This window comes from Lactuca virosa, chromosome 1 (assembly GCF_052849685.1).
Source record: "Lactuca virosa cultivar CGN04683 chromosome 1, Lactuca_virosa_CGN04683_v6, whole genome shotgun sequence".
Lineage (NCBI taxonomy): Eukaryota > Viridiplantae > Streptophyta > Magnoliopsida > Asterales > Asteraceae > Lactuca > Lactuca virosa.
Window position 1 is genome coordinate 24,369,946 of NC_136426.1, and position 22,076 is coordinate 24,392,021.

At 33.5% G+C, this 22,076-nt stretch overlaps 4 protein-coding genes across 12 annotated transcripts; 3 read left to right on the top strand and 1 right to left on the bottom strand.

The window, feature by feature from the left end:
- Nucleotides 1–1,009: 1,009 nt before the first annotated feature.
- Nucleotides 1,010–3,872, top strand: LOC145150986 (Tetratricopeptide repeat (TPR)-like superfamily protein). 3 transcript variants are annotated; one of them, XM_079075313.1, is made up of 6 exons: nt 1,011–1,279; nt 1,590–1,644; nt 2,621–2,644; nt 2,804–3,090; nt 3,198–3,344; nt 3,419–3,872. In XM_079075313.1, the coding sequence occupies exons 1-6, from the start codon at nt 1,139–1,141 to the stop codon at nt 3,701–3,703; spliced, it is 939 nt and encodes a 312-aa protein (XP_078931439.1). In that variant the 5' UTR covers nt 1,011–1,138; the 3' UTR covers nt 3,704–3,872. The 3 variants fall into 3 exon arrangements, with proteins under 3 accessions (XP_078931448.1, XP_078931439.1, XP_078931455.1); XM_079075322.1 differs by lacking the exon at nt 2,621–2,644 and having other exon boundaries at nt 1,010–1,279; XM_079075329.1 differs by lacking the exon at nt 1,011–1,279 and having other exon boundaries at nt 1,614–1,644; nt 2,517–2,644.
- Nucleotides 3,873–5,515: 1,643 nt separating this feature from the next.
- Nucleotides 5,516–7,870, top strand: STOP1 (C2H2 and C2HC zinc fingers superfamily protein). 3 transcript variants are annotated; one of them, XM_079075356.1, is made up of 3 exons: nt 5,516–5,685; nt 5,780–5,871; nt 6,101–7,870. In XM_079075356.1, the coding sequence occupies exon 3, from the start codon at nt 6,110–6,112 to the stop codon at nt 7,580–7,582; it is 1,473 nt and encodes a 490-aa protein (XP_078931482.1). In that variant the 5' UTR covers nt 5,516–5,685; nt 5,780–5,871; nt 6,101–6,109; the 3' UTR covers nt 7,583–7,870. The 3 variants fall into 3 exon arrangements, with proteins under 3 accessions (XP_078931482.1, XP_078931465.1, XP_078931473.1); XM_079075339.1 differs by having other exon boundaries at nt 5,516–5,871; XM_079075347.1 differs by lacking the exon at nt 5,780–5,871.
- A 1,561-nt stretch (nt 7,871–9,431) lies between these two features.
- On the top strand, nt 9,432–15,113 carry LOC145151723 (uncharacterized). 5 transcript variants are annotated; one of them, XM_079075383.1, is made up of 5 exons: nt 9,432–9,755; nt 10,025–10,439; nt 10,759–10,864; nt 12,609–12,799; nt 14,531–15,113. In XM_079075383.1, the coding sequence occupies exon 5, from the start codon at nt 14,548–14,550 to the stop codon at nt 14,932–14,934; it is 387 nt and encodes a 128-aa protein (XP_078931509.1). In that variant the 5' UTR covers nt 9,432–9,755; nt 10,025–10,439; nt 10,759–10,864; nt 12,609–12,799; nt 14,531–14,547; the 3' UTR covers nt 14,935–15,113. The 5 variants fall into 5 exon arrangements, with proteins under 5 accessions (XP_078931509.1, XP_078931499.1, XP_078931493.1 ...); XM_079075373.1 differs by having other exon boundaries at nt 10,025–10,271; nt 10,341–10,864; XM_079075367.1 differs by having other exon boundaries at nt 10,025–10,864.
- A 904-nt stretch (nt 15,114–16,017) lies between these two features.
- LOC145152305 (DEAD-box ATP-dependent RNA helicase 5-like) lies at nt 16,018–19,519 on the bottom strand. The gene is made up of 13 exons (XM_079075403.1): nt 18,872–19,519; nt 18,650–18,774; nt 18,381–18,488; nt 17,912–17,992; nt 17,697–17,775; nt 17,506–17,591; nt 17,318–17,374; nt 17,166–17,233; nt 16,975–17,043; nt 16,793–16,886; nt 16,546–16,710; nt 16,360–16,452; nt 16,018–16,269 (listed from the first exon to the last, which is right to left on the bottom strand). The coding sequence occupies exons 1-13, from the start codon at nt 19,356–19,358 to the stop codon at nt 16,180–16,182; spliced, it is 1,602 nt and encodes a 533-aa protein (XP_078931529.1). The 5' UTR covers nt 19,359–19,519; the 3' UTR covers nt 16,018–16,179.
- Between the last annotated feature and the right edge of the window lie 2,557 nt (nt 19,520–22,076).

The window sequence follows — 22,076 nt, forward strand, 5'->3', positions numbered from 1 at the left end:
ATTTAAATTAACAATTAAAGTATTTTGTCCAAACTGTTGAAAAGTTGTAGCTTTAAACTGATAATGGTTTACATACAACAACATTTTAAATCTAATAAATTAAGTATAATATTTTAAAATTTAAAGACATAACTTTATAAATAGAAGTAAATATATTATTTTAAAATTACACTTTAGGTTTGATATTTATTTAACATTATTAACCAATTTATAACCATTATCAGAAAGACACTAAAATTTATCATTTTTAACTATTTATAAAATATTCTTTGGGTTGTTTAACTTAAACAAAATTTTTTATTCAAGTTGACCTTGTAATTTTATATTTTAATTAATAATTTAAGTATCTTATACAAATTGTTCCAAAATTATACCTTTAAAATGATAATGGTTTACATCCAACAATATATTAACACTAATAAATTAATTATAATATGTTAAAAGTTAAAAAACATAATTTTATAAGTAGAAGTAAAGATATTATTTTAATATTGAAATTTAGTTTATATATGATTACACTTTAGGTTTTATATTTATTTAACCTATTTTAACAAATTATAATTATTATTATAAAGAAATTGAAAAGTCATAGGAGTTTCAAATGAATGTGGTGAAAAGAAAAAAGAATGAGAGTTTCAAATGAATGTGGTGAAATGAAAAATGCTTCCTTTATAAGTATATAATAATGATTAATACCTCGTGAATGAAATAAATTCATAATTATCAATATGTTTTTGTCATGAAAAACATATCATGAATTTGCTAGTGAAATTTTCATTATTTTTGGAAAAATATAGTATTGTTGTGATATATTAAGGTGGTAAGTTTAGAGAATATCTAAATATTAAAATTGATGATCAACTTATTAAATTTTTTTTATGAGAAATTAAATATCTTTATACTTTTCCTTCTAATAACAAGTTTGTTTGTAACTTAAATAATCCACAATTTTTATTTATTTATTTATTTTTACCTTACGGCAAACAAGATGCCAATCTCTTTTATACTGGTGAGTATCGAAGCATGGGAATACCGTGGAAGATACAGATAAACTTATCTTCTCAAGCATCCAAATTCCAACGACCATCCACCATTTTTGAACAGACGAGGCGTTCTTGAGCAGGCAGACGTAGAAACGATGATCCTTCAATCACGAATTTCACCTCCCCTTAAACAAATCTCACTAATTCGTTCTCACGGTTCTCTCTTCATCCCCGCTTTTATTTCCCACAAACTTCCCATCAAGATTAACTTCACTCGCCAACATTTCTCCGTTCAGGTTGCTCTTTTGCTCTTCTATTGTTTTCTATAACTTCACCCATAATTTCGTTTCTTATCAACTTGTGCTATGGTGTCGGAAACGTGCCAATAATACTTCATTCTTTAGTGTCGATTGATTAGTCGGAACTGTGATTTTAGACTCTTTCTGTTTCAATACAACAAGGATACACTTGACTTTGAATGTTTCTTCCCCAATTCCAAATTGATGTAACAAATTTGTTTTTGACATTGCAACACTATCCATATGAATTCGTGTTTGAGAAAGAATTGATATGGATACTAACTGTGTCTTTCATACCATAACGCAGACATGTAGAAGAGAATTGGGAGCTTTTCAGACAGTTACCTCAGCGAAACTTGATGGTAATTTCATTGACCCCTGTCTATGTCTGTTACTGTAACTCTATATGACTGTTGCAATCACATAATTTTATTACTAGTTACTTGTATAGGTATAGTATATGCAAGTGCTTACTCCCATATAACTTACTCCCTCTTAATGCAATATTTTCAAATTTGAGTTGTCCTTAAAACAATTGCATACATTTTTGTGTCTTAAGTTTTTAAATCTAGTCTATTCTTTTGTCCCCTGGTATTGTGATCCACAAGTTTTCTTTGTTTTGTCCCAAACAAGGAGCATTTTCAACATTTGATCAAGGGTTAAATGCGAGAGATAGCAACATATCCATTGATTTGTTTATTATAACACTCTGCTTTCATTTCTACCTCTTGCAACATTGTATATTGAAAAATCCACCTAGTTATAGCAATTTCACCCCAATACAAAGCAATTTTCAGTGCCATACCGAAGTAGATTTTTCAAAGTATAATGTCCGAATAAGAAGAAAATTGAAGACCAAATGCTATAATTGGATATAGTTTTTAAAGTACAATGTCTGAATATAATGTTTAAAAAATATTGAAGAAAATGATGGCATGTTTGATGAAATGGAATGAAAATATAAATGATGGCGAATTCGTAAAAAGTTAGGTATTAATGAGGAAAGTCTCCTTTCCATATTAAGTTGTTCTTTCTGCATTAAATAAACAGCCATATATAGCTTACAGGATTAAGCGCGTTAAGTTTCTTAAGTCAAAAAGAAACAACACCTTACTCTAAAAAACTCAGACTGCATGAATGAATGATACAATCAAGATTTTTAAATCAGAATGATTCAGTATCTTACATAAGCTGAGTTTAAACCGAGTCTTATATTTTCCCTTCATTATTGTAGAAACTGAAGTTACTCGTTTATTTTAAAAAAATGATCATATTCTTGTGTCAAGAATACGCTTTATTGGCTGCAATATATTGATATGCGGTGTGTGTCTTTGGCAGTCAATGGAAGAAGGACAATACAAGGTAATGTAACCATAATCTAGCATCCAAGGTCTTGAATTTTTCATTTTTTAATTTAACAAATGTACATTAGTCATTACTAAAACATTTTGAAGAAATCCCACTAATCCACTAAAGAATATACCTTGTAACTCTAATTGAAATCCGTTTGTTGTGTTGCAGAATCAGCAAGTGGGAAAGATGCAAGAAACTCAAAAAAGGATTTGATCAGTATGGCAGTGTTTTCAAGTGGGTCAATGAGTTTGTTGAGTTGGTCAAACCCAGTAGCTGCAACTGCAAGTGAATATGAGAAAATGAATCCTGTTTATGAGGTTGGGGAGTTGTTTGAATTAGGGATCCAGCTGTCATACCTTCTTTTGTTATTAGGGTTGCTTGGTGTCGGGACCTTTTTTGTCATCCGCCAGGTTCTTGTCCGCAGAGAACTTGATCTTTCTGCAAAAGAGTTGCAGGTGACCACTACAATATCAACATACTTTCATTAATTTGTTTTTTTTTTAATAAATATGTTAACTTGTCTTTTTTTTTTTTTTTTTTTTTTTAAATAAATAAATATCAGGAACAAGTAAGGAGTGGCGATGCAAGTGCAACAGAGCTGTTTGAACTTGGGGCAGTGATGTTGAGAAGGAAATTCTATCCAGCTGCTACAAAATACTTAAATCAGGCTATTGATAAATGGGATGGAGATGACCAGGATCTTGCCCAGGTATTAAAAAAAAAAGGACACGTGTAGAAGTGTGATTTGATGTTTTTTTTTTTAAATTAAAAAATTGGTTGCAGGTTTACAATGCTTTGGGTGTGAGTTACGTGCGTGATGGGAAAACGGAGAAGGGAATATCTCAGCTTGAAACAGCGGTGAAGATTCAACCAGGGTATGTGACAGCTTGGAACAACTTGGGTGATGCTTATGAGAAGATAAAAGAATATAAATCGGCTCTAAAAGCATTTGAGGAAGCCTTGCTATTTGATCCTAACAACAAAATCGCACGCCCTAGAAGAGATCAATTGAAAGAAAAAGTCCAACTTTACAAAGGAGTCGTCCCTCTCAAGTCCAAGCAAAGATGATTTCCTTCAAAAACCTCATCCATCGTAACATAAGTGTTTGTAGAAATGTCTTAATTAGATATTGTTGTTGTTGTTGTTGTTGTTGTTGTTTCCTTCACATCATTATTCTTATTCTACATGCATCTTTATGCTTTTCATCAATTACTTTATAAAATTTTTGCTTCAAAAATGTCAACATTACATATTTCAACTTCTTTTTCTAGGCCTTATATTTTATTTTTAATTATTCGGATACTCGTATTAAGCAATTAAAGACACTTAATGGATATCCCAAATATAAAGATGGATAAAGTTTGTTCAAGCAATTAAAGACATCTCTTGTTTTATTTTGATTAAGAGGTCAAAGTATGTAGAATGCATATTCAACTTGTCTTGGTACATCATGACATGTTTTGAAAACCATAGGTACATCAATACAATCTATTTTTGATATACTATAAAAGTTTATCAGTTTTAATGCAAACATATTTTAATCATTACACAGCTAATCCCATACATCTAATTACACTGACACAATAATTTTGACATTAAAAAACGAAGTAGTCTACCAAAAGTAGGGCACCATGTGTCTTGTGTTAGATGTTGTCGCTACCACTTTACTTGCTACATATAGTTGACTCCAATAATAATGCACGAATGGTAGCTTCTTGGAAACACACTTCTGCATCTCTATCATTCAATTTCTTTGATAGGGCCCTCTCTAATGGTCCGGAAAAAGAAACTACACAATATAATATCTAAAACTAATATGGTTTGTAGAATTTATGTTTGAAACAGAAAGTATTCAAACTTTGGGTTATAATTTTTTTTTTCGGGTTTTTTTGAAATGACATTTCGGTATACAAATGTGGGCCCCATATATACAGGACTGGACTTCATTAATAGGCTTGAACAATTTTTGTTTCCCAAAATACCTCATTCCAAAATAGGTGGTTACTTTGCCGATAATAAATAAAATTGTTTATTTTCTTAAAATTTGCCTAAGCATATAGTCAGTATACTCAATTTGCCCAAAATCTAAATAAAATTTTGATGCTACAAAAATTAGTTTCATACTATATTATAAAGGAAACATTTTTTCTTTCACCACATTCATTTGAAACTCCCAACTTTTCATATTTCCATACAATATGCTTAATTTATTAACTTAAATATGTTTTTAGTTGTAAACATTATCATAAACGGAAGAATTTGTGACTTATCAATATGATATACTTAATTTGTTAATTTCAATATATAGTTAAATAAATAACCTACATTAATATATCAAATAAGCTTAAAAATTTAGTGTAAAATTTAAAACCTAAAGTAAAATATCAAATAATGTTTAAAAAAAATTCAATATATATTTTTTAAACATAGTTAAAAGGAAAAATATTAAATATAATAATAATAAAAAAACCTAAATTGATGAATCGAATTAACTAAAGGTGTCTGAAAACTATATTCTAACAATATATTTTTAACCTGCGTCGCGCAACGCGCGAGAATTCGTCTAGTATATTCATAATTAATGCAATCAAAACAAAACCCCAAATTTAAATTTTGCACTCGCTAAATTATAATTATCATTTAGAATTAAATATCTTTGTTATAGATTCTTGTTTTTATATATATGATGAAGATGCCTTGAATATAGTTATTCACTTATTCTACTTATGATGAGGTTGAGAAAGCCAAACCGCTTGCTTGTTATTAGACCATTGACCAATAGGAAAAAAGTTCAAAAAAAAGAAAAAAAAAAAAGAAAGAAAGATAGAGTACAAGAAAGATCAACGGCCCTGATTCTTTCGCTATATTTACGAAGAAGACAACTACTTGGACACACTTTTACACCAAAAGTCAGATTCCGGATTAACTCTCTCTCTCTCTCTCTCTCTCTGTTCTATCATTCTCTTCATTTCCCCCCTTTCATTCAATCCTTCAAACCCACCTCCACATCGACATCTTCTTCGTCTATTATGCAAATCTTCTTCAATCTGGTATACGACTCTCCTTCCTCTTTTTGATTTTCTCATTTGCTATTTTTCAATTTAACTTCAAGTTGGACTGTTTATATTGATTCTTGTTTCTGAGTTTCGTTTTTACTGGATGCGTGCCTACTCCTATGCCACAACTTCCTATTCACCATCTTCATGTCGTGTTGTGACCCTAATTTTGTTACAAATGTAAGTTGACTTTTGGTTCAGATTGATGATGAAAATTTCATTTCAATAGGGTTTGACTTGGGTCTTATTAGTGTTTATGAGCAAAATGACATGTCATATTGGATTAAAAGTTAACATTTCAGTATGTCGATCTTTGTTATTTAAGTATTTTAGGGTTTTTAATTGCTATATTCTTCATGTAGATGGGAATTGATTCTAAGATTCTAATATTGAAATACTGTTTTATTAGATCTAAGAAATGGATGTTAAAAATAAGCAGCTACCTTCAGACCCATGGGCGAAGCCTTCTTCCTCTAATGAATTATTTGATGAAATCTGTCGGGATAGTCATCAGCTTTTCTCAAACTATGATTCACAGCAACAGCAGCAAAGGGAAAACTCTTCCATTTTAGATTATGATGTGATGATAAGAAAAAAATTGGAAACAATCCCATCTTCTTTGACCCAAATCAAGCTCATTCAAGAAGATCTCGAGGCTAAAATCAAACCTCAGTTATGGGATCCCACAACCATGCTGAGTAATCTCTCTGTCATGGAAGAAAAAATTCATCAACTCCAGGAACTGGTGCAATTAATCGTTTCCAAATCATCTATGGATCAACCAAATGAATTTCTGATTCAACAGCAGCAACTTGTTACTGCAGATCTGACTTCGATTATAATTCAGCTCATATCCACTGCAGGCAGCCTTCTTCCAGCTGTCAAACATCCAAAATTTTCTCCAAATCCAAATCCATCTATTGGTAATGGAGTTGTCAGCCTTCCACAACATAATCATTGTGATGATAATAATGATAGTGATGGTAACACTCATGGGAATATGGTAAGCAAGATCGAAGATCATTCGAATGAAACTGATCATATGGATGTCCATGAAGAACATGATGATGATGTTGATGAAGGAGAGAATCTCCCCCCTGGTTCTTATGAAATCTTGCAGCTTGAAAAAGACGAAATTCTTGCACCCCACACTCATTTCTGTGTGATTTGTGGGAAAGGTTTCAAACGAGATGCCAATTTGAGAATGCATATGAGAGGTCATGGAGACGAGTATAAAACCCCAGCAGCATTAGCAAAACCCCATAAAGATCCAGGTACAGAGGTGAAGCTTATCAAGAGATATTCATGTCCTTATGTTGGTTGTAAAAGGAATAAAGATCACAAGAAGTTTCAGCCATTGAAGACAATCTTATGTGTAAAGAATCATTATAAAAGAACCCATTGTGATAAAAGCTATACATGTAGCCGTTGTAACACCAAGAAGTTTTCAGTGATTGCAGATCTTAAAACACACGAGAAGCATTGTGGACGTGACAGGTGGATTTGTTCATGTGGGACAACATTTTCAAGAAAAGATAAACTTTTTGGACACATTGCTCTTTTTCAAGGCCACACTCCTGCAATTCCAGTGGATGATCCGAAAGGAGGAGCAGTTGGTGGACATGATCATGATCATGGGGATAATTATAATAATAACATTGAAGGGTCTAAAGAAGTTGGATTCTTTGATTTTAATTTCAATTCAAATGGATCTGTGGGTGACCCAGGTACTTGTTTTTCGCCTTTGAACATAGAATCAAATATGAACAGGTTTCAGGAGTTTCCTCGAAGTTTGTTCGAAGATTCCGACAATTTCTCTTTCCTTTTATCGGGGTCATCCAATTATTTGTGGAAAAATGGTGGGGAGTCGAGTTCCAAGGATCTTCAATAATATGACGAAATTGCCCCTTGGGCATAGCAAAGTTCTGTACTTGCGGAAAAGGTCAAGGGTTCGAGTCTCAACAGCCACACAGACAATTGGTTCTACTGTGTATAGATTTATCTCTGACATGATCCAATAACCCTTTTGCAGAAAATGATGACGAAAATTTCTTAGCCCATTTGTAGTATGGTTAGTTGTTTTTATGTTTCAAAATTGTATTTTATTGCCTAGTCTGTGTCCATTATGACTTTGAATTTTGTATTTTCATAAATGGCAAGGTAAGCCATGTTTCTAGTATATTTGTATTATGTTTTTTTTCCTTTAATGCATAAACATGTCATCGTTTTGATGAGTTAGCCACTTTTAGTGAAGACCGAATACATGGGTGATATTTGAAGAGAAACTGGTTGGACAAGTTTGATAAGACTATTTTCAATGATGGGGATGAGGGTATTTATGTCTTTTGAAAATACTCGATCAGGAGCATGAGCGGGCCGCTGTCCAATCTTGTTCTATCTTTTTGGGTTGAAAAAAAAACAGTTTTTTGACTATGCTAAAATATAATCATCATCATTCATAATGTTTGAACATCTAGCAAACGAGAGATCTGGACATATGGGTAAATAGGAAGTGGTTATTATGTAATGAGTTGAGTATGCAACTTGACTAAAAAAATTTAGAAATTGAAGAATGACTTTAACTTCACAAAAAAAAGTTGTATGACTTCAAATTTTCCTAAACTAAACTTGAACCGAATACAGGTAAACCAATTACCCAATTTTTCATGCCCGAAACCAAATCTACCGAATCGTTAACAGGTTGACTGGTTTACTCTCGTATTAATTTTTTTTTAGCTGAGATCTTAAGATCTAGGTGTAGATCGTGTTTCAAATCGATCATGATTGAGATTTTTTTTTTTTTTTTTTTTTTTGGTAAGATGATACGATCAAAATCGAGATCTTGACAATCATGAGTTAAACCATAGAATTTCACTTTATTCCAATGACCTTTGATGAACACACCTGAGATATACTAATATTAGAAGATATACTCCTAAATTAACAACATAACTAAATTTTCGCCTACAAAGACTATCCGACTTAGCCGATTTGGTATTAATTGCTAAAAGTTAAAATATTAAAATACAACATATAATTTACCAATGAATACAACATACATTTTATTTCAATCATTTAATTCAACAAACGCACAAACTATCATTTGTATCATTTAATGTAAAATTACATACTCATAAATAAAAACTACAATATTTTTTTTATTAATTTTTATTTGATGCTTTTTATCATTTCATGCAACATTTTAAACAATTGTCACGTCAAGTCTTTGATTTAATTATATTGTGTAGTGGTTATTACACCAAGTCTTTGATTTAAAAAGCATCTCCCAAGTGATGTCCGGAGAGAACAAGAAGCTGACGAATACATTGTCCATGCTCCGAAGGCAGACTCCAGTTAATTATTTTTGTAATAATGCCGGAGGTTGACTTCATTGTCTCAATTGATGTTGACCTTATATTCCTTAATTACTTAGCAGATGAATGATTATATAATTAAATATAAATATCATATGATGAATGATTATATAATTAAATATGTATAAAATATGCAAACATAATATTTATTTTGCACTTGGAGTAATTATTTATATACATACTAATTTACAAGTCCTTGGTGAACAAGACTTTCATGTGATTGGATGAATTTTTTTTTTCTTTTTCTGCTTTGTTCTTTGTCTAATTAACTTTTTTAGTGGATTACACGTGTCTTCACTTCTCAAACTGTTGTCTACGTGTTCCTTTTCCTGCTCATTCTTTTGCCATATCAACGTTTTCCACCGAATGGCTCCTACATCTCTCTTCTCTTTTGCTCTCCTCCGGATCGTCGGCTTTCTTTAGAGGTAACTGCTCAACCATCATTTTCCCCTTTTCTATATTATCCTGTGTTTGAATGTTGGTTCCTTTCATATTTTTTCTTTCCTTTCTATCTCTTCACGTCTAAATGTGTAAAATGCCAAAGCGCAAGTTCCCTTTTACTGCGTCTTCTTCGTCTTCGTCTAGTGCTGGCTCCCTTCGCAACTCTCCTAGAATGGAAGGATTGAGGGTTCTTCCTCTCCCTGTCGTTGTGCTTTGATGGATTTTGGAGCCCTAGGATCGAATGCTAAGGTAATTGTTCATCTCTTTCATCTTCCATTGCATCGTCATCAACAGGCTTAAAGGGCTTAGAATTAACGTAAATTAAATTGGGAGAGAGACGCGGCCCCAATTTGCCGCACACCTCAAAACCCCTTTTTTAATAAATTTAACGGTTTTGATTGTCCAGAAGAATAAGAAATTATTTTTATTAGTAATTACGTGTTTTGGAATTGTTTACTTCATTCAAGAGACTGATTTGTTTATTTGTGTGGTGTTTTTTGAAAATTTCTTGATCTAAGTTTGGGTGATGGAAGAAACTTAGACAAAAAATGTAAACGAAAACCCTCTTTTTGTAGATGACCAAAGATGATTATCCAATCATTTTCCATGAGAACTTCCCTAATCCCTGATTCTCACTCTGTATAAGTCAAAATCGGCGACTCTTGATGATGAAGCCCTACGTCTACATCTGTGAGCAACCTGAAGGAAACTGAGATGGAAGCAAGGTTTTTTTGGATTTGAAATTAAGGTTACAGTTCTATTTGGGTAAGACTTCAACTCTATTCTTTTCTTCATTCTGGATTCCATCTTCTTTTACCTCTGTCTCCAATACAGGTATAGGGTTACGAACAAAACCCCTTAAGGTTGTAATATTGCTCCAACAAAGAAGGCTCAAACACAACCTTAATCATGTGGATAGCTAAATCACCCTCTGTTAGTGTTTTATCAACCGTATTTACATATTTTTAGTCATGACACATACAGTTTTCCTCAATGATTCCAAATCTACATGTTTACCATTAACATGTACGTTTCCTAGCAAGGTCCTTTGGATTTCCTGGGAATCATCTTGGTCAACAAAGTCATGGTTTCTGAATGGAATCTTGGATATGAATATAGACAAATTGTTTGTAATTTTTTCCCTCCTTCCTACTTGGATGAAGGGACCGGAACCTTTTGATAATTTATACAATTTATACTAGATATGCCTTTCTTGTGATACCACATTAACACCCCTTTGATTATCTTCAAGATATTCTACCTCTGAAACTATAGAAGATATGATTCCTGGAGAAATGGTAGAACCAGAAAGAAAACAACCAAATGTGAATCATGATTGGGTGCTAAACTTCAAACAGGTAGTCATTTTTTCATATTTAGTACCTTCTTAGTAGTGCATTTGGAATCACTGAATATGGTTATTATACCAATCACATCATTGAGATATTCTTAACAAAGTAGTAGCTATCTGCTAATGTCTTATACAGGATAACTAACTATACACACAGAAAGTATATATTCTACCTTTTGTTTTAGTATTGTGATCTATTGTATGCACTTTATTATGTGAAAGTGTAGAGAGAAATAATATTTCCTGATGTGTCCGAATGCTATTTTCAGGCTGTAGATGTTGTATTTACTGCAGAACCATGGACAATGCCATGGACAGCTAACACCATTTTACAAGTGTAGCTCTTTGCATTTTGACATAATATTCCATACAAATGAATTGTATGAAAGATTCATTTTAAGACGCAAAATGAAGAGTTTGTTTTTGTTAAATTAATTATTAAATTTGAGAATGCAGGTGATGCTCCTGTGAATTGGTTCATTTTGGTTAGTAGGATCATGGATAATACCATTTATAGCCGTACTTGAAATGATCTCCTTTTTAGATGAACATGTGCTCCTTTTTGTTGTTGAAATTCACATGTTTGTATTAGGAGCATCAATTATACCTATAAAATCCCATACATCCATTAGCCATCTCCTTCAATGATGTACAACCAAAAAATTACCTTGGAGTATACGCTATAACATTGTACTTTGTTTCGTTTCAGAAATAGTAGAATGCAAATTCAACCCCGCAAAGCGGGGATTCTTCACTAGTTTAAACTAATTTAATCAAGTAAATACACAAATTTAAAACACCAAACATAAAATAAAACATAAAACTACTCTAAATTGTTATTTGTACCCCTCGTTCCCCTCATTAGCACCCTAGTATCATCTTGTTTCGACAACTATCGAAACTCACAAACCAGTTTACAAGTTTCACGCTATATGTCGGGTTATTGATAATAGCATCAACACGATCTCCCGACTACAAAATAAATATATACGTTAATATAAACCAAACTATCAAACTAACAATTACCAAAATTAGTGGTGGACGCAACACGAAATCTCAGTGGTTGCATACATGATTTTAGAGGTAACACGCCGAAAAATTTACATTATGCCGGAAAATTTCTGAAAAAAAATTACGTTGTACTTTAAAATTTGAGGGATTGTACCGACCACCCTAGGAACCCCCTATGTTTGCCACTGACCAAAATAACAACATAAATCAAACTATAAATTACCAATATATCTAATGATATATCACACACACACTATATATATATATATATATATATATATATATATATATATATATATATATATATATATATATATATATTACATACTCCATTGTATATCAATATATACATTATCTGATATACATTTTAAACGAGTCTATCTCGAATTCAAAGCAATTTTTATTCAAATTCAAATGGATTATTCTAAAGAATCCTGATTCAAAACCAATAAGTGTTCATCATTTATAAATACAAAAGGGAAGACTTCAAGCATGTTACATATTATATATACTCTAAACATCTAAACTCTTCTTCTCTAGTTCTCTATTGTTCACCTTCACATATACTAACTTTAGCGTCGGAGTGTATTTTCGGATTCCGAACCGGAAATACGGCTAACCAATTTGTTTCGGATGTTGATACAAATACCCTCGATGATCTAGGCATTCATCAATACCATTACCAAAATATCTAACATAAACAAAAATACTAAACCCAATTTTTTTTATGATATATTCAGGAAAAGGCCCAAAAAATGCAAAGGATAGATCGATCAGTCCATAATCCACACGCGAAGGCAGAAGGCAGACGGCCAGACGCGATCATTCAAGGCTTCAAGCGAGGGAGTTGGTCACGGGTGGGGCCGCCTGTGCGGTGCCTGGTTCTTCGTCTTCATCAAACCCTCTAGGTATCGGCTCTTCCTCTCAAAAGGTACTTCCATCATCTCATAATTCTTCATTCTTCAACTTCTTGTAGTTAGGTTTGAACTACTGTGTTTATATTGTTGATCCCAGTATGGAACTTCTCAAGAACACTCAAGTACAAATCGAGAAATTGTATATTTTCCATCGATCAAGTTAGAATATTTATGGGGGGTGGATATTAGGAGTACATCTCTTTCAGAAATAAACATATATGGAGTCCAACATGATTGTTAGTAACCATAAAGATCACTGGTAAAGCATAATTGACTTGCATTTGGTGATTTCTGTACTTAGCTAAACTATTATCATGAAACTCAAATGTTTTGCACTTTTGCCCCAATCTTAACAAGGCTTCACCAAGAAAACCGCAGAGAAAGACAATAACTTATCTGATATTCGATTAAAATGAAGCTTTGGTTTCTACTATATTCTTGGATGACCAAGTAGGTATCCAAGTGTGAGATTGAAATAGGAAATTGATTTTTTAAAATCATAAACCTTTCAAGCAGACTTGATAGTCTTAATATCCTATTCTTGTTTATAACCTTACAATGATTTGAACAGAACCTTTGTTGAAGTTAGATATGAAATTTTTTTTTCATTTATTGGAAACCATATTATATTCCTTTAGGTTGGTTGTTCTTTGTGGCTTTCTTCCACTTGCTCTTCTCCTTCTTGTACCATCCAAAATGATATGCTATTCTTGTCAATTCCTTCTTGCAATATGGTCTAGGTAAACTATATAAATGAATAAATGTGATCTTAGTTATGTGAATATGGTGTGATCACTAATTATTTTAGGTGATGTAAAGATGCTTGAAAATTGAATCGGATTCCATTGAATTCTACCTGAGATAGTTTGGTTAACTATATTGGTGAATAAGCAGTTGTTCAGATCATGCACTACAATCTAAGCTCATGTAAAATCAAGTCTATCGTCATTTAAAAAAAAAAAAAAAACTTTAGGTTATATAATTTAATTCGTTACCCGTTAGAACTAAGGAACTAAGGGCCTTTTTTTCCGGCTCGTCCTGGGCATTTGAATCCTCAGGGGACCGGCCCTGTACACAAGGATTATACTAGTTGGGTTAGTAGTTTTAAGGAGAATATATATGAAACGTAGAAAGAAAATTATTAAAGATACGTTACACTAGTTGTTTAGTCATCCAATGAGTAATCCTACTCTCATACGAGGCTAGGGTTCGAATCTCTTTGCTGCTTTTTATTTTATTTTATTTTCCCCTGTTGCCTGCCGGCGTTTTTCTCTCCCATTCCTCCGCCAACTAACCCTAATCCTTCTATTCAACTACTGCATCTCGTCTTCTTGTCCTCAACAGGTTTTCCTTTTCTTCATACGATTTATGTTCCATTACACCCATTAATTTTTAATTTCGGTTTCACCGTTTTGTGAATTTAGTGATTCTTATTAATCTTGAATTTTCATTGACGATTAATGACTCTACTTGTGTATCAGTAAAAGTGCAAAAAAACGTAGAATAAACCGGATGATTTCTTAATCTTTACTGGTTACAAACAATAATCATAAGTTAAATTACTTGTTCTTTCTAGTGATCATATGCCTGGCTATTTATTTGTTTATTGGTTATTGTTAATAATTTGTTAGGGTTTGTTAATTAGGAGAAGGCTGATTTGAGTGATAGTCTGTTATTGCTAGTTGTTACTTGTATAGTAATCATGATTTGTCTTGATTCTTCCTAATATTGTGCATTGAAATCAGGTTAGCTGTTTTTAGTGATGAAGATACTAAAAGAGAATGCAGGGCTTCTTACAAATTTTGAAGTACTGGATTTCCTACGTTCTAGAGGGGCTGCAAAAGATCCCACAAAGGTGCTTGCTCCCCTAAAACCTTCAGAATTCAAGGTTTATGACCACCTAGAGAAGAGTGTGGCTCCCAGTCAAACACGAGAAAGCATTGTTGAGTTTGTGACAAAATGTAAACCTTACAAGCTTTCAAACCCTGAGATGACCAGTGTCATCAACATTAGGCCGACTTGTGAAGTGGAAATCGACCCTCTGATAGAGGATCTTGAGTCACGCCTTGGTGAAAATGTGGGTGAGTTGGTGGAGTTGATTCAGCAAGTGTTTCCCCCTTCTCCTGATGAAAGTAAATCTGATGAATGAAAAGAAAGCAAGGAGCTTATAATGTAGGGTACTATTTGTTTTATTTTAAGGCACTCGAGTGTCTTTATGATAAAGTGATGCAATTTTTGTTTTTTTTTTTAATAGTAGTCGACTTTATTGCCTATGTACTAAGTACTAACACTCCCTTGAGTTTAATCACAAGCTGTTGTTTTTAAGTATCTTCTTTTATATACAAAAAAGAAACATATAATCTTTCACATATCGGGTGCATTTCAACCCTAAATTTATCAAAGTACATTACTTTAGGAAGGAAAAATAAAAATTTAATGTTGTAATAGAAAGAAATGAAAGTAGGGTGCTATCATACACAACTAAATTAAAGTACAATGTTATTTCTTGCATTTAGCATTTGAACTTCATTTTCAATTCTTTAGGTGTGGACTAATCACGTAATCCCCCAAGAAATAGCTTGTTTTCATTTTCACCCTGAAGCTGGTTTATACTTTGCAGGAAATAGCAATGTATTTTCTGCCCTCTTTTAAAATTTAAACTCTCTGGAAATAGCATCAAGTAGATTAATTGCAAGAAATAGCAATGTACTTCAGTCCTTTTTTAAAATTTAAACCTTTTGGAACCATTTAAATAACAATGCATTTTAATCCCCTTTTCAAACTTTAAACTTTCTGGAACCAGTAAACAGCTTCAAACTAGTCTTGGTGATTTAAGTCGCACACAAAGTGGCAATAATGATGTTACAATTAGTGACTTACAAACAGCTCTGTAAAGTTTGTGAATTACAGGTTCCCATGGCATGTACTTTGACACATGAAAAAACTAAAACAGATTGAGCCTATTTTTTTTCATACATGTTAAATTACTTATTGTAATTTCATCACTTAAGTCATTCTGTAATTTATATTTTACTACACCAGTTAAATCTGTTTAATGTGTATTTTGCTTACACATTTGCTCTTAGTGAGCGTTTAACAAATATAAGAAGTTGTTATTTTTATAATCTTAACATTACCAGAACCATTGTAAAAGTAACAATAAGAATATGATCAACACATTCTGGTTCTCCTAGACTTGCTTGTAAGAATGATAAATAAGGATACAAAAACGTTGCATAAATAATCAGATCATATAAATACACTACAAGCTGATAGTAATGTTGCAGTTTCATCATATTTATCCAACTATAACTCATAATAAATAAATAAGAAAAGGAAACATTCGAATGAGAAAATATATTAAGAACACTTGGTTTTTGGTCAAAAATTTGAATCAATCTTCATCAGAGTCAAATGTAATCTTTGTGGCTTTAGGTGCATCTGCAGATATCTCTTTGAAATGGGCTCCATACAGCTTCGATTCCTTCATCCACAAATAAAAATATAAACTTCAATCTCATAACATTTCAATTTTGAATTTCATAAATGGAACAGTTGACCACAAAAGTCAAACCTTTTTCTTGACATGAGTCCCAAAGTTCAACAGGTTAGTAGGTACATTCTGTCCCGCTTCTCTAAGCACATTTATCAGCTCCCCAGAAAGTGCCTGAATCACATTACATTGCATTTTTTTTTTAATATAAAAAAAGCAAACATACAAACACACCATGCACTGGTGGTGGTGGTGGAATGTAAGTACCTTATTCTCCTTCATAAAGAAGGTATGTGCAACACCCTTCTTGCCAGCACGTCCTGTTCTCCCAATTCTGTGGACATAATCCTCTGTGGTCAATGGGAAGCTGTAATTTATTACAACTTCAACATCTGGAATATCCAGACCTCGAGCAGCCACATCGGTTGCTATCTGCATACACATCACATCAATCAGATAAACTCTTAATGTATAAAGAACGACTTAATACAGAAAGCACTTAATGGATACTTACCAGGAGTGGAGAGCTACCATCCTTGAATAAAGCAAGTGCTTCGGTACGTGCCCTTTGTTGTTTGTCACCACTTATGGAAACAACCTTCCAACCCCTTCAAAAATATAAAGAACAATAAATAAGATCAGTATAAAGAGCCAAGGTACTCATGTCCTCCTTATAACTATGGTAAAGAAAAGCACCTTCTTTGCAACATACTCTCAACTCGGGATGCTTCCTTCTTGTACAAAACAAAAACCAGTACTCTGTTCCTGAGATTTTAGACAAAACAAAATACCAGATTAAGTTCAAAGTTTTCATGTGAAAAAACAACGAGAGGGAAGAGGAACACAAATTGAAAGAAAGAAAAAGGTGATTGCAAGAAATATTAAACCTTCTTGACTTGTGGTATTTCTCTAGCAATGTAACTAAACGTTCATCACGTGCTCGATCTTCCAAAACCTACATGTAAAAGAAAGATACATCAATGAAAATATTACATTACAAGAACATGAAAATGTAAAAGAAAATAGCAGATTGCAATGCCTCCACTATCTGCATGACATCATGGTTGGCAGCTAAATCCTCCGAACCTACAACAACCTGGAAAATAATATATTAATCCAAGGTGAATTGCAGCATATCTAAATACAATTAATCCACAAAAAAAACTTTCATTTTATTGCTAAAGCCATTGATTTTAATAACAATGCAGTGAAGAAAGATTTATATACCTTCACAGGATTTGGATCCATAAATTCCTGAGCGAGTTGATTCACAGCTAAAGGCCATGTTGCACTGAACATTACAACTTGGCGAACTACAGATAATAAAAGGTTATTAGATTTCGATGTAAAATTTAGTACTTTGATATAAATTTGGTATTGATATTGTAACTCCAAAATTTTGTTAAATAGTCACATACCAGAACTTGTTTTGCTAAGAATAGAACGGACTTCTGGTTCAAATCCCATATCAAGCATTCGATCAGCTTCATCAAGTACCTGTAAGAAAGGTCACATTCAGGATTTGCGTTTGCCTAAAGAATTTACACTTTTATAAATGTTTTCTTTTAAAAAAAGAAAAACAGGTCATAAAGATAAAAATTTATTCCTTCCTAGGACAATAAGATGTTCTTACCACAAAAGAGACCTCTTGTAGCTGGCATACTCCCATTTCTATTAAGTCTTTCAAACGACCAGGAGTTCCAACAACAATATCCTGATAGAGATGTGAAGAAAAAGCAATCAATAGGTTAATTTAAGTTGACAAAAGCATTAATGCAATAATGAACCATCGTACAATAGTGAATAATCATATAAAATACACAATCATTATCTTAAGAGTAACAAACATTCCCTTTGTATCATGAAAACCACAAGAGCTTTCATTTTGGGATGTACAATGAAATGCCAAGATTTCCATGGAAGTTTCAAGTAATGGTTTCCTATTTTATCCATGATCAATCGTCACAAAAGATTGAAGAAATTGATTAGACCAAATTATCCCCTTACTATGACCCATTCATGGCAAAGGGGGCAATAAAAGCCAAGTGAAGAATTTACCCAAAAGATCTTTAGAAAAGTGAAGAGTGGATATGTGATCTTACCATGCCAGATTTTAGAGCAGAAATTTGGGGTCCTTTAGAAGTTCCTCCATACACACAAACTGATCGAACCCCACTGGGTTTCCCAGCTTCAGATAGAACGTCAAAAATCTGCCAAATACAGCCAATCTCTCATCAGACAAATCAAATTACTGATTGAATAATAAGAATTGAAATTAGAATAAGTTCAGTGAACTATGAGAAATTGAAGATCATAACTATCAACCATTCTAAAAACGAGACTACTTCTGTAACTGGAATGGAATACATACCTGTTGGGCAAGTTCCCTTGTGGGTGAAAGTACAAGGCAAAGTGGAGTCACTTTCTTGGTTGGTTTGTTTTTCCTCTTGTTCAAAATATGATTCATGGCAGGTATCCCAAAGGCCAGTGTCTTCCCTGATCAAATCGAAATCAAAACTTTAAACCCCAAACCACGAAACCTCTACTTTATAATTAAAACCCATAGTGATTTAAAGCATATGATCAAATTTACCTGACCCAGTTTTAGCAATCCCAATAAAATCACGACCATGTAAAAGAAAAGGCCACGAATTCGATTGAATTGGCGAAGGGTTATTGAAATTCTTGCAACACTCTAGCAATTCTTCAGAAAGTTTAGATTCTGAAAAGGAACTCAAAGCTTTGTACTTTGAATCATTAATATCTTTACCAGAGACCACAACATTATCTTCGGTTTCTCTAACCTCCTCCACTTCACCGCCATTGTTCTTAATTCCTTCTTCTTCTTCCTCTTTCTTTTGTTTCTTTTTTTTCTTCTTCTCGCTCAACTCGTCTGACCCATTCAGAATTTCGTTTCCATTTACAATTTCTTGGGGGGTTTCGACCTTTTCTTTCTTCTTTTTCTTGTCCTTTTTGGATTCTACAACGAGTTCAGGCTCTGGGTCTTCGAGCTTTCGCTTGTGGTCTCTGTTCTTGATCTTCTTTTCAGCTTTAGTGATACCATCGCTGATCGTCGGCATCTTGACGGAAGAGGAAAAAATCAGTTTCTTGATGTATGCAAAACTTTAAGCCCGCAAGAAACTGAGAAGGGCGGAAGAGGCACGATATGTGGAGGGGACGAGTTTTTAGGGTTTTAGAGGTTGTGGAGTCTGTTGTACACTTGTACTAAAAGTTACGTATTCCTCCCTTGCTTTTTGTTTCTTTGCAAAAGAAGTATATATAAAACAAACACGTAGGGTGGAGGGATTAATCGGACATTTGCTTCGTTTCATGGTTTCTATTTTTCTTTATGGTTTTACTTATGGTTTTAAATTTTTGAAACTCTAACGAACGGTTTGGTTTGTGGTTTCAATATTTTCAAACCTTATAAATTTATAAATTAAATTTTTTATATGTAATTATATATAGTTTTCATATATATTAGTTTTTATTAAAACCCACTAACTTAATAACTTATGTCTCATAAATCAAACTTAGTAAATTAGGTAGTAGTCAATCCATTACACATATCCTTGTTGGTTATTAAGTAAATTTTATGATTGTTTTGACAATAGGGCTGAGGGATTAATATACGGTACTCTCCACTCCAATAAGCAAAATTTTTGACTGTTTTGATAGAAGTTCTTAAAAAAAAAATCAAAATTAATCTAACGTGCTCGACTCAAATAAACTTAAAAAGTCCAAACCGTAAAATCAAATCGGAGCCAAACCGTTAGTAACAGTTCAGTTTGGTTTGATTTTAATTTTCAATGGTTCGACTTTAGTTTTCGATTGACAAAAAACATTACTAACTTTGGCTTCGGTTTAACCTAAAAAAACGGACCGTGAACATCCCTAACCCTTGTATTCATTTTCTAGCATTTCTTCAATCTTTACAACCCACTACACACATATCTTAATTTACGAATAAGTCACAAATTAAAAATTATTTACGAAAAAACATAAGTTATCGATAAAAATGACGATTTGATCATTTTCCTGGTTTATCGGGTTCATTGCTGATGTGGACGCCTACTCATTAAATGATTTGGAGAAATCTCCATTAAAGTCTCATTGTTTTATCATAATTTACAAATAAGTCCAGAACTAAAATTTGTTTATAACAAAACATGAATTACCGGTAAAATTGATGATCTGACCTTTTTTTTTCCTTGTAACACACATTTTACCAGTTTCATTGATGAACTGTATGCCTAATCATTAAATGAGTGGATGAGATGGATATATTGGGTTATATAATATGTTGAGTTTACCGTAAAACCTAATATCATTCTGCATTGTTTATTTTTTGGAATATGAAATGCATCCAACAAAGGGCGTGTTCGACAAAATAGTTGATAGCAGGTAACTTGTAGCTGGTAGCTGTAACACCTGTTCCAGGTATCATTTAATTTTTCTTAAGTTTTAGGGTTTTATCCTAGGACTCGACGAGTTGGGGAGCTCCATCTCGTCGAGTAGAGATCATTTATGAGGACACAGGATTCAGATCCTACTCGACGAGTAGGCGTTGTAAAGGAAAACCCTAATTTTTAGGGTTTGCACCCTATATAAATAACTTAATCTGCCTCTTGTGGCCTCCCTTACCACTTCATTACCCAGAGAAGAAACCATAGCCGTTCTTTGTTGCTTCCTTATGCTTGTGAGACTAAAAGGGTGCTTTTGGTGTAGTTTGTTGAAGGAGTTTGAAGGTTGAGAAGCTTGGAATGGGAAGGAGATTGTTGATCCAGCATCTACAACGTTTGGGCATCCATTTGAAGGTAACAAGTTGTTACCTTGGTCATCCTAGCATTAGATCCCCTTTTTCTTAGGTTTAAGGTCATTTTTAGTACATTTGAAGAAGCATTTCGGGTATTGGGCATGATCTGAAGTTATAAATTCAGATTAGGACTCCTCTAAGTCATTAGAGTTATAAAGGCACTGAATTTATCAAGCATTGGCCCTTTCTCTTTGGCTAAAACCCCTCCCTTAGCTTGGTTTTGGCATTTGAGAGCTTGCATGCACGTAAAGTTTGCAACTTTACGTGTAAACAATGCCTTAGGAGGCTAGATCTGCAATCTGGAGCTTTGGGGTAGCTCAAAAACGTCTGAACACAAAGAGGACTGAATGAACTCATCGAGTCCCTTAGCCAACTTGACGAGTTGGGTAGGGTTTACCCGTTTTCGAGATTCCGAGTGATTTCTGTGAAGGATCGGAGTTTTCGGTCTACACGAGTTTTCGGTCTTCTGGACATTGAGGAACTCGACGAGTTACACAGGTAACTTGCGCGAGTTAACGAGTTACTCAGGTAACTCGACGAGTTGAGGTCAACATGGACTGTTGACCTTGACTGTGACCAGGGTTGACTTTGAGGGCATTATGGTATTTCGGGATTGTGACAAGTTAATCACATGATGATTATAGGCAGTTGAGTTGGAGCAGTGTATGGGACTATCTGATCTTATCTTGTCAGTTCAGCATTCACGAGAGGTGAGTCTCCTCACCATACCAATGGGTCGAAGGCACCAAGGCCGACCCATTTTGTGATATATGGTACACTCGTTGTTGTAGAGATACGTGGTGTGATAGTCAGTTATGCTAGTTATATATGTGGTACTTGCAGGGAAGACCATGGGGGAGCCCATGACACTTGGATGTAAGACCATGTGGGGGAGCCCATGGCTTTTCAAGCAAAGACCATGGGAGGAGCCCATGACACTTGGATGTAAGACCATATGGGGGAGCCCATGGTGAAACATCCC

What these genes read in the sequence shown, in the direction of transcription:
- LOC145150986 (XM_079075313.1), top strand. Translation starts at nt 1,139, where the DNA reads ATGATCCTTCAATCACGAATTTCACCTCCCCTTAAACAAATCTCACTA. An exon ending in TACCTCAGCGAAACTTGATG is followed by an intron (nt 1,645 to 2,620) that starts GTAATTTCATTG and finishes TGTCTTTGGCAG; the next exon opens with TCAATGGAAGAAGGACAATA. An exon ending in ATGACCAGGATCTTGCCCAG is followed by an intron (nt 3,345 to 3,418) that starts GTATTAAAAAAA and finishes AATTGGTTGCAG; the next exon opens with GTTTACAATGCTTTGGGTGT.
- STOP1 (XM_079075339.1), top strand. Translation starts at nt 6,110, where the DNA reads ATGGATGTTAAAAATAAGCAGCTACCTTCAGACCCATGGGCGAAGCCT.
- LOC145151723 (XM_079075367.1), top strand. Translation starts at nt 14,548, where the DNA reads ATGAAGATACTAAAAGAGAATGCAGGGCTTCTTACAAATTTTGAAGTA.
- LOC145152305 (XM_079075403.1), bottom strand. Translation starts at nt 19,358, where the DNA reads ATGCCGACGATCAGCGATGGTATCACTAAAGCTGAAAAGAAGATCAAG. An exon ending in TACAAGAGGTCTCTTTTGTG is followed by an intron (nt 17,776 to 17,911) that starts GTAAGAACATCT and finishes CCTTTCTTACAG; the next exon opens with GTACTTGATGAAGCTGATCG. An exon ending in ATGGTAGCTCTCCACTCCTG is followed by an intron (nt 16,711 to 16,792) that starts GTAAGTATCCAT and finishes ATGTGTATGCAG; the next exon opens with ATAGCAACCGATGTGGCTGC.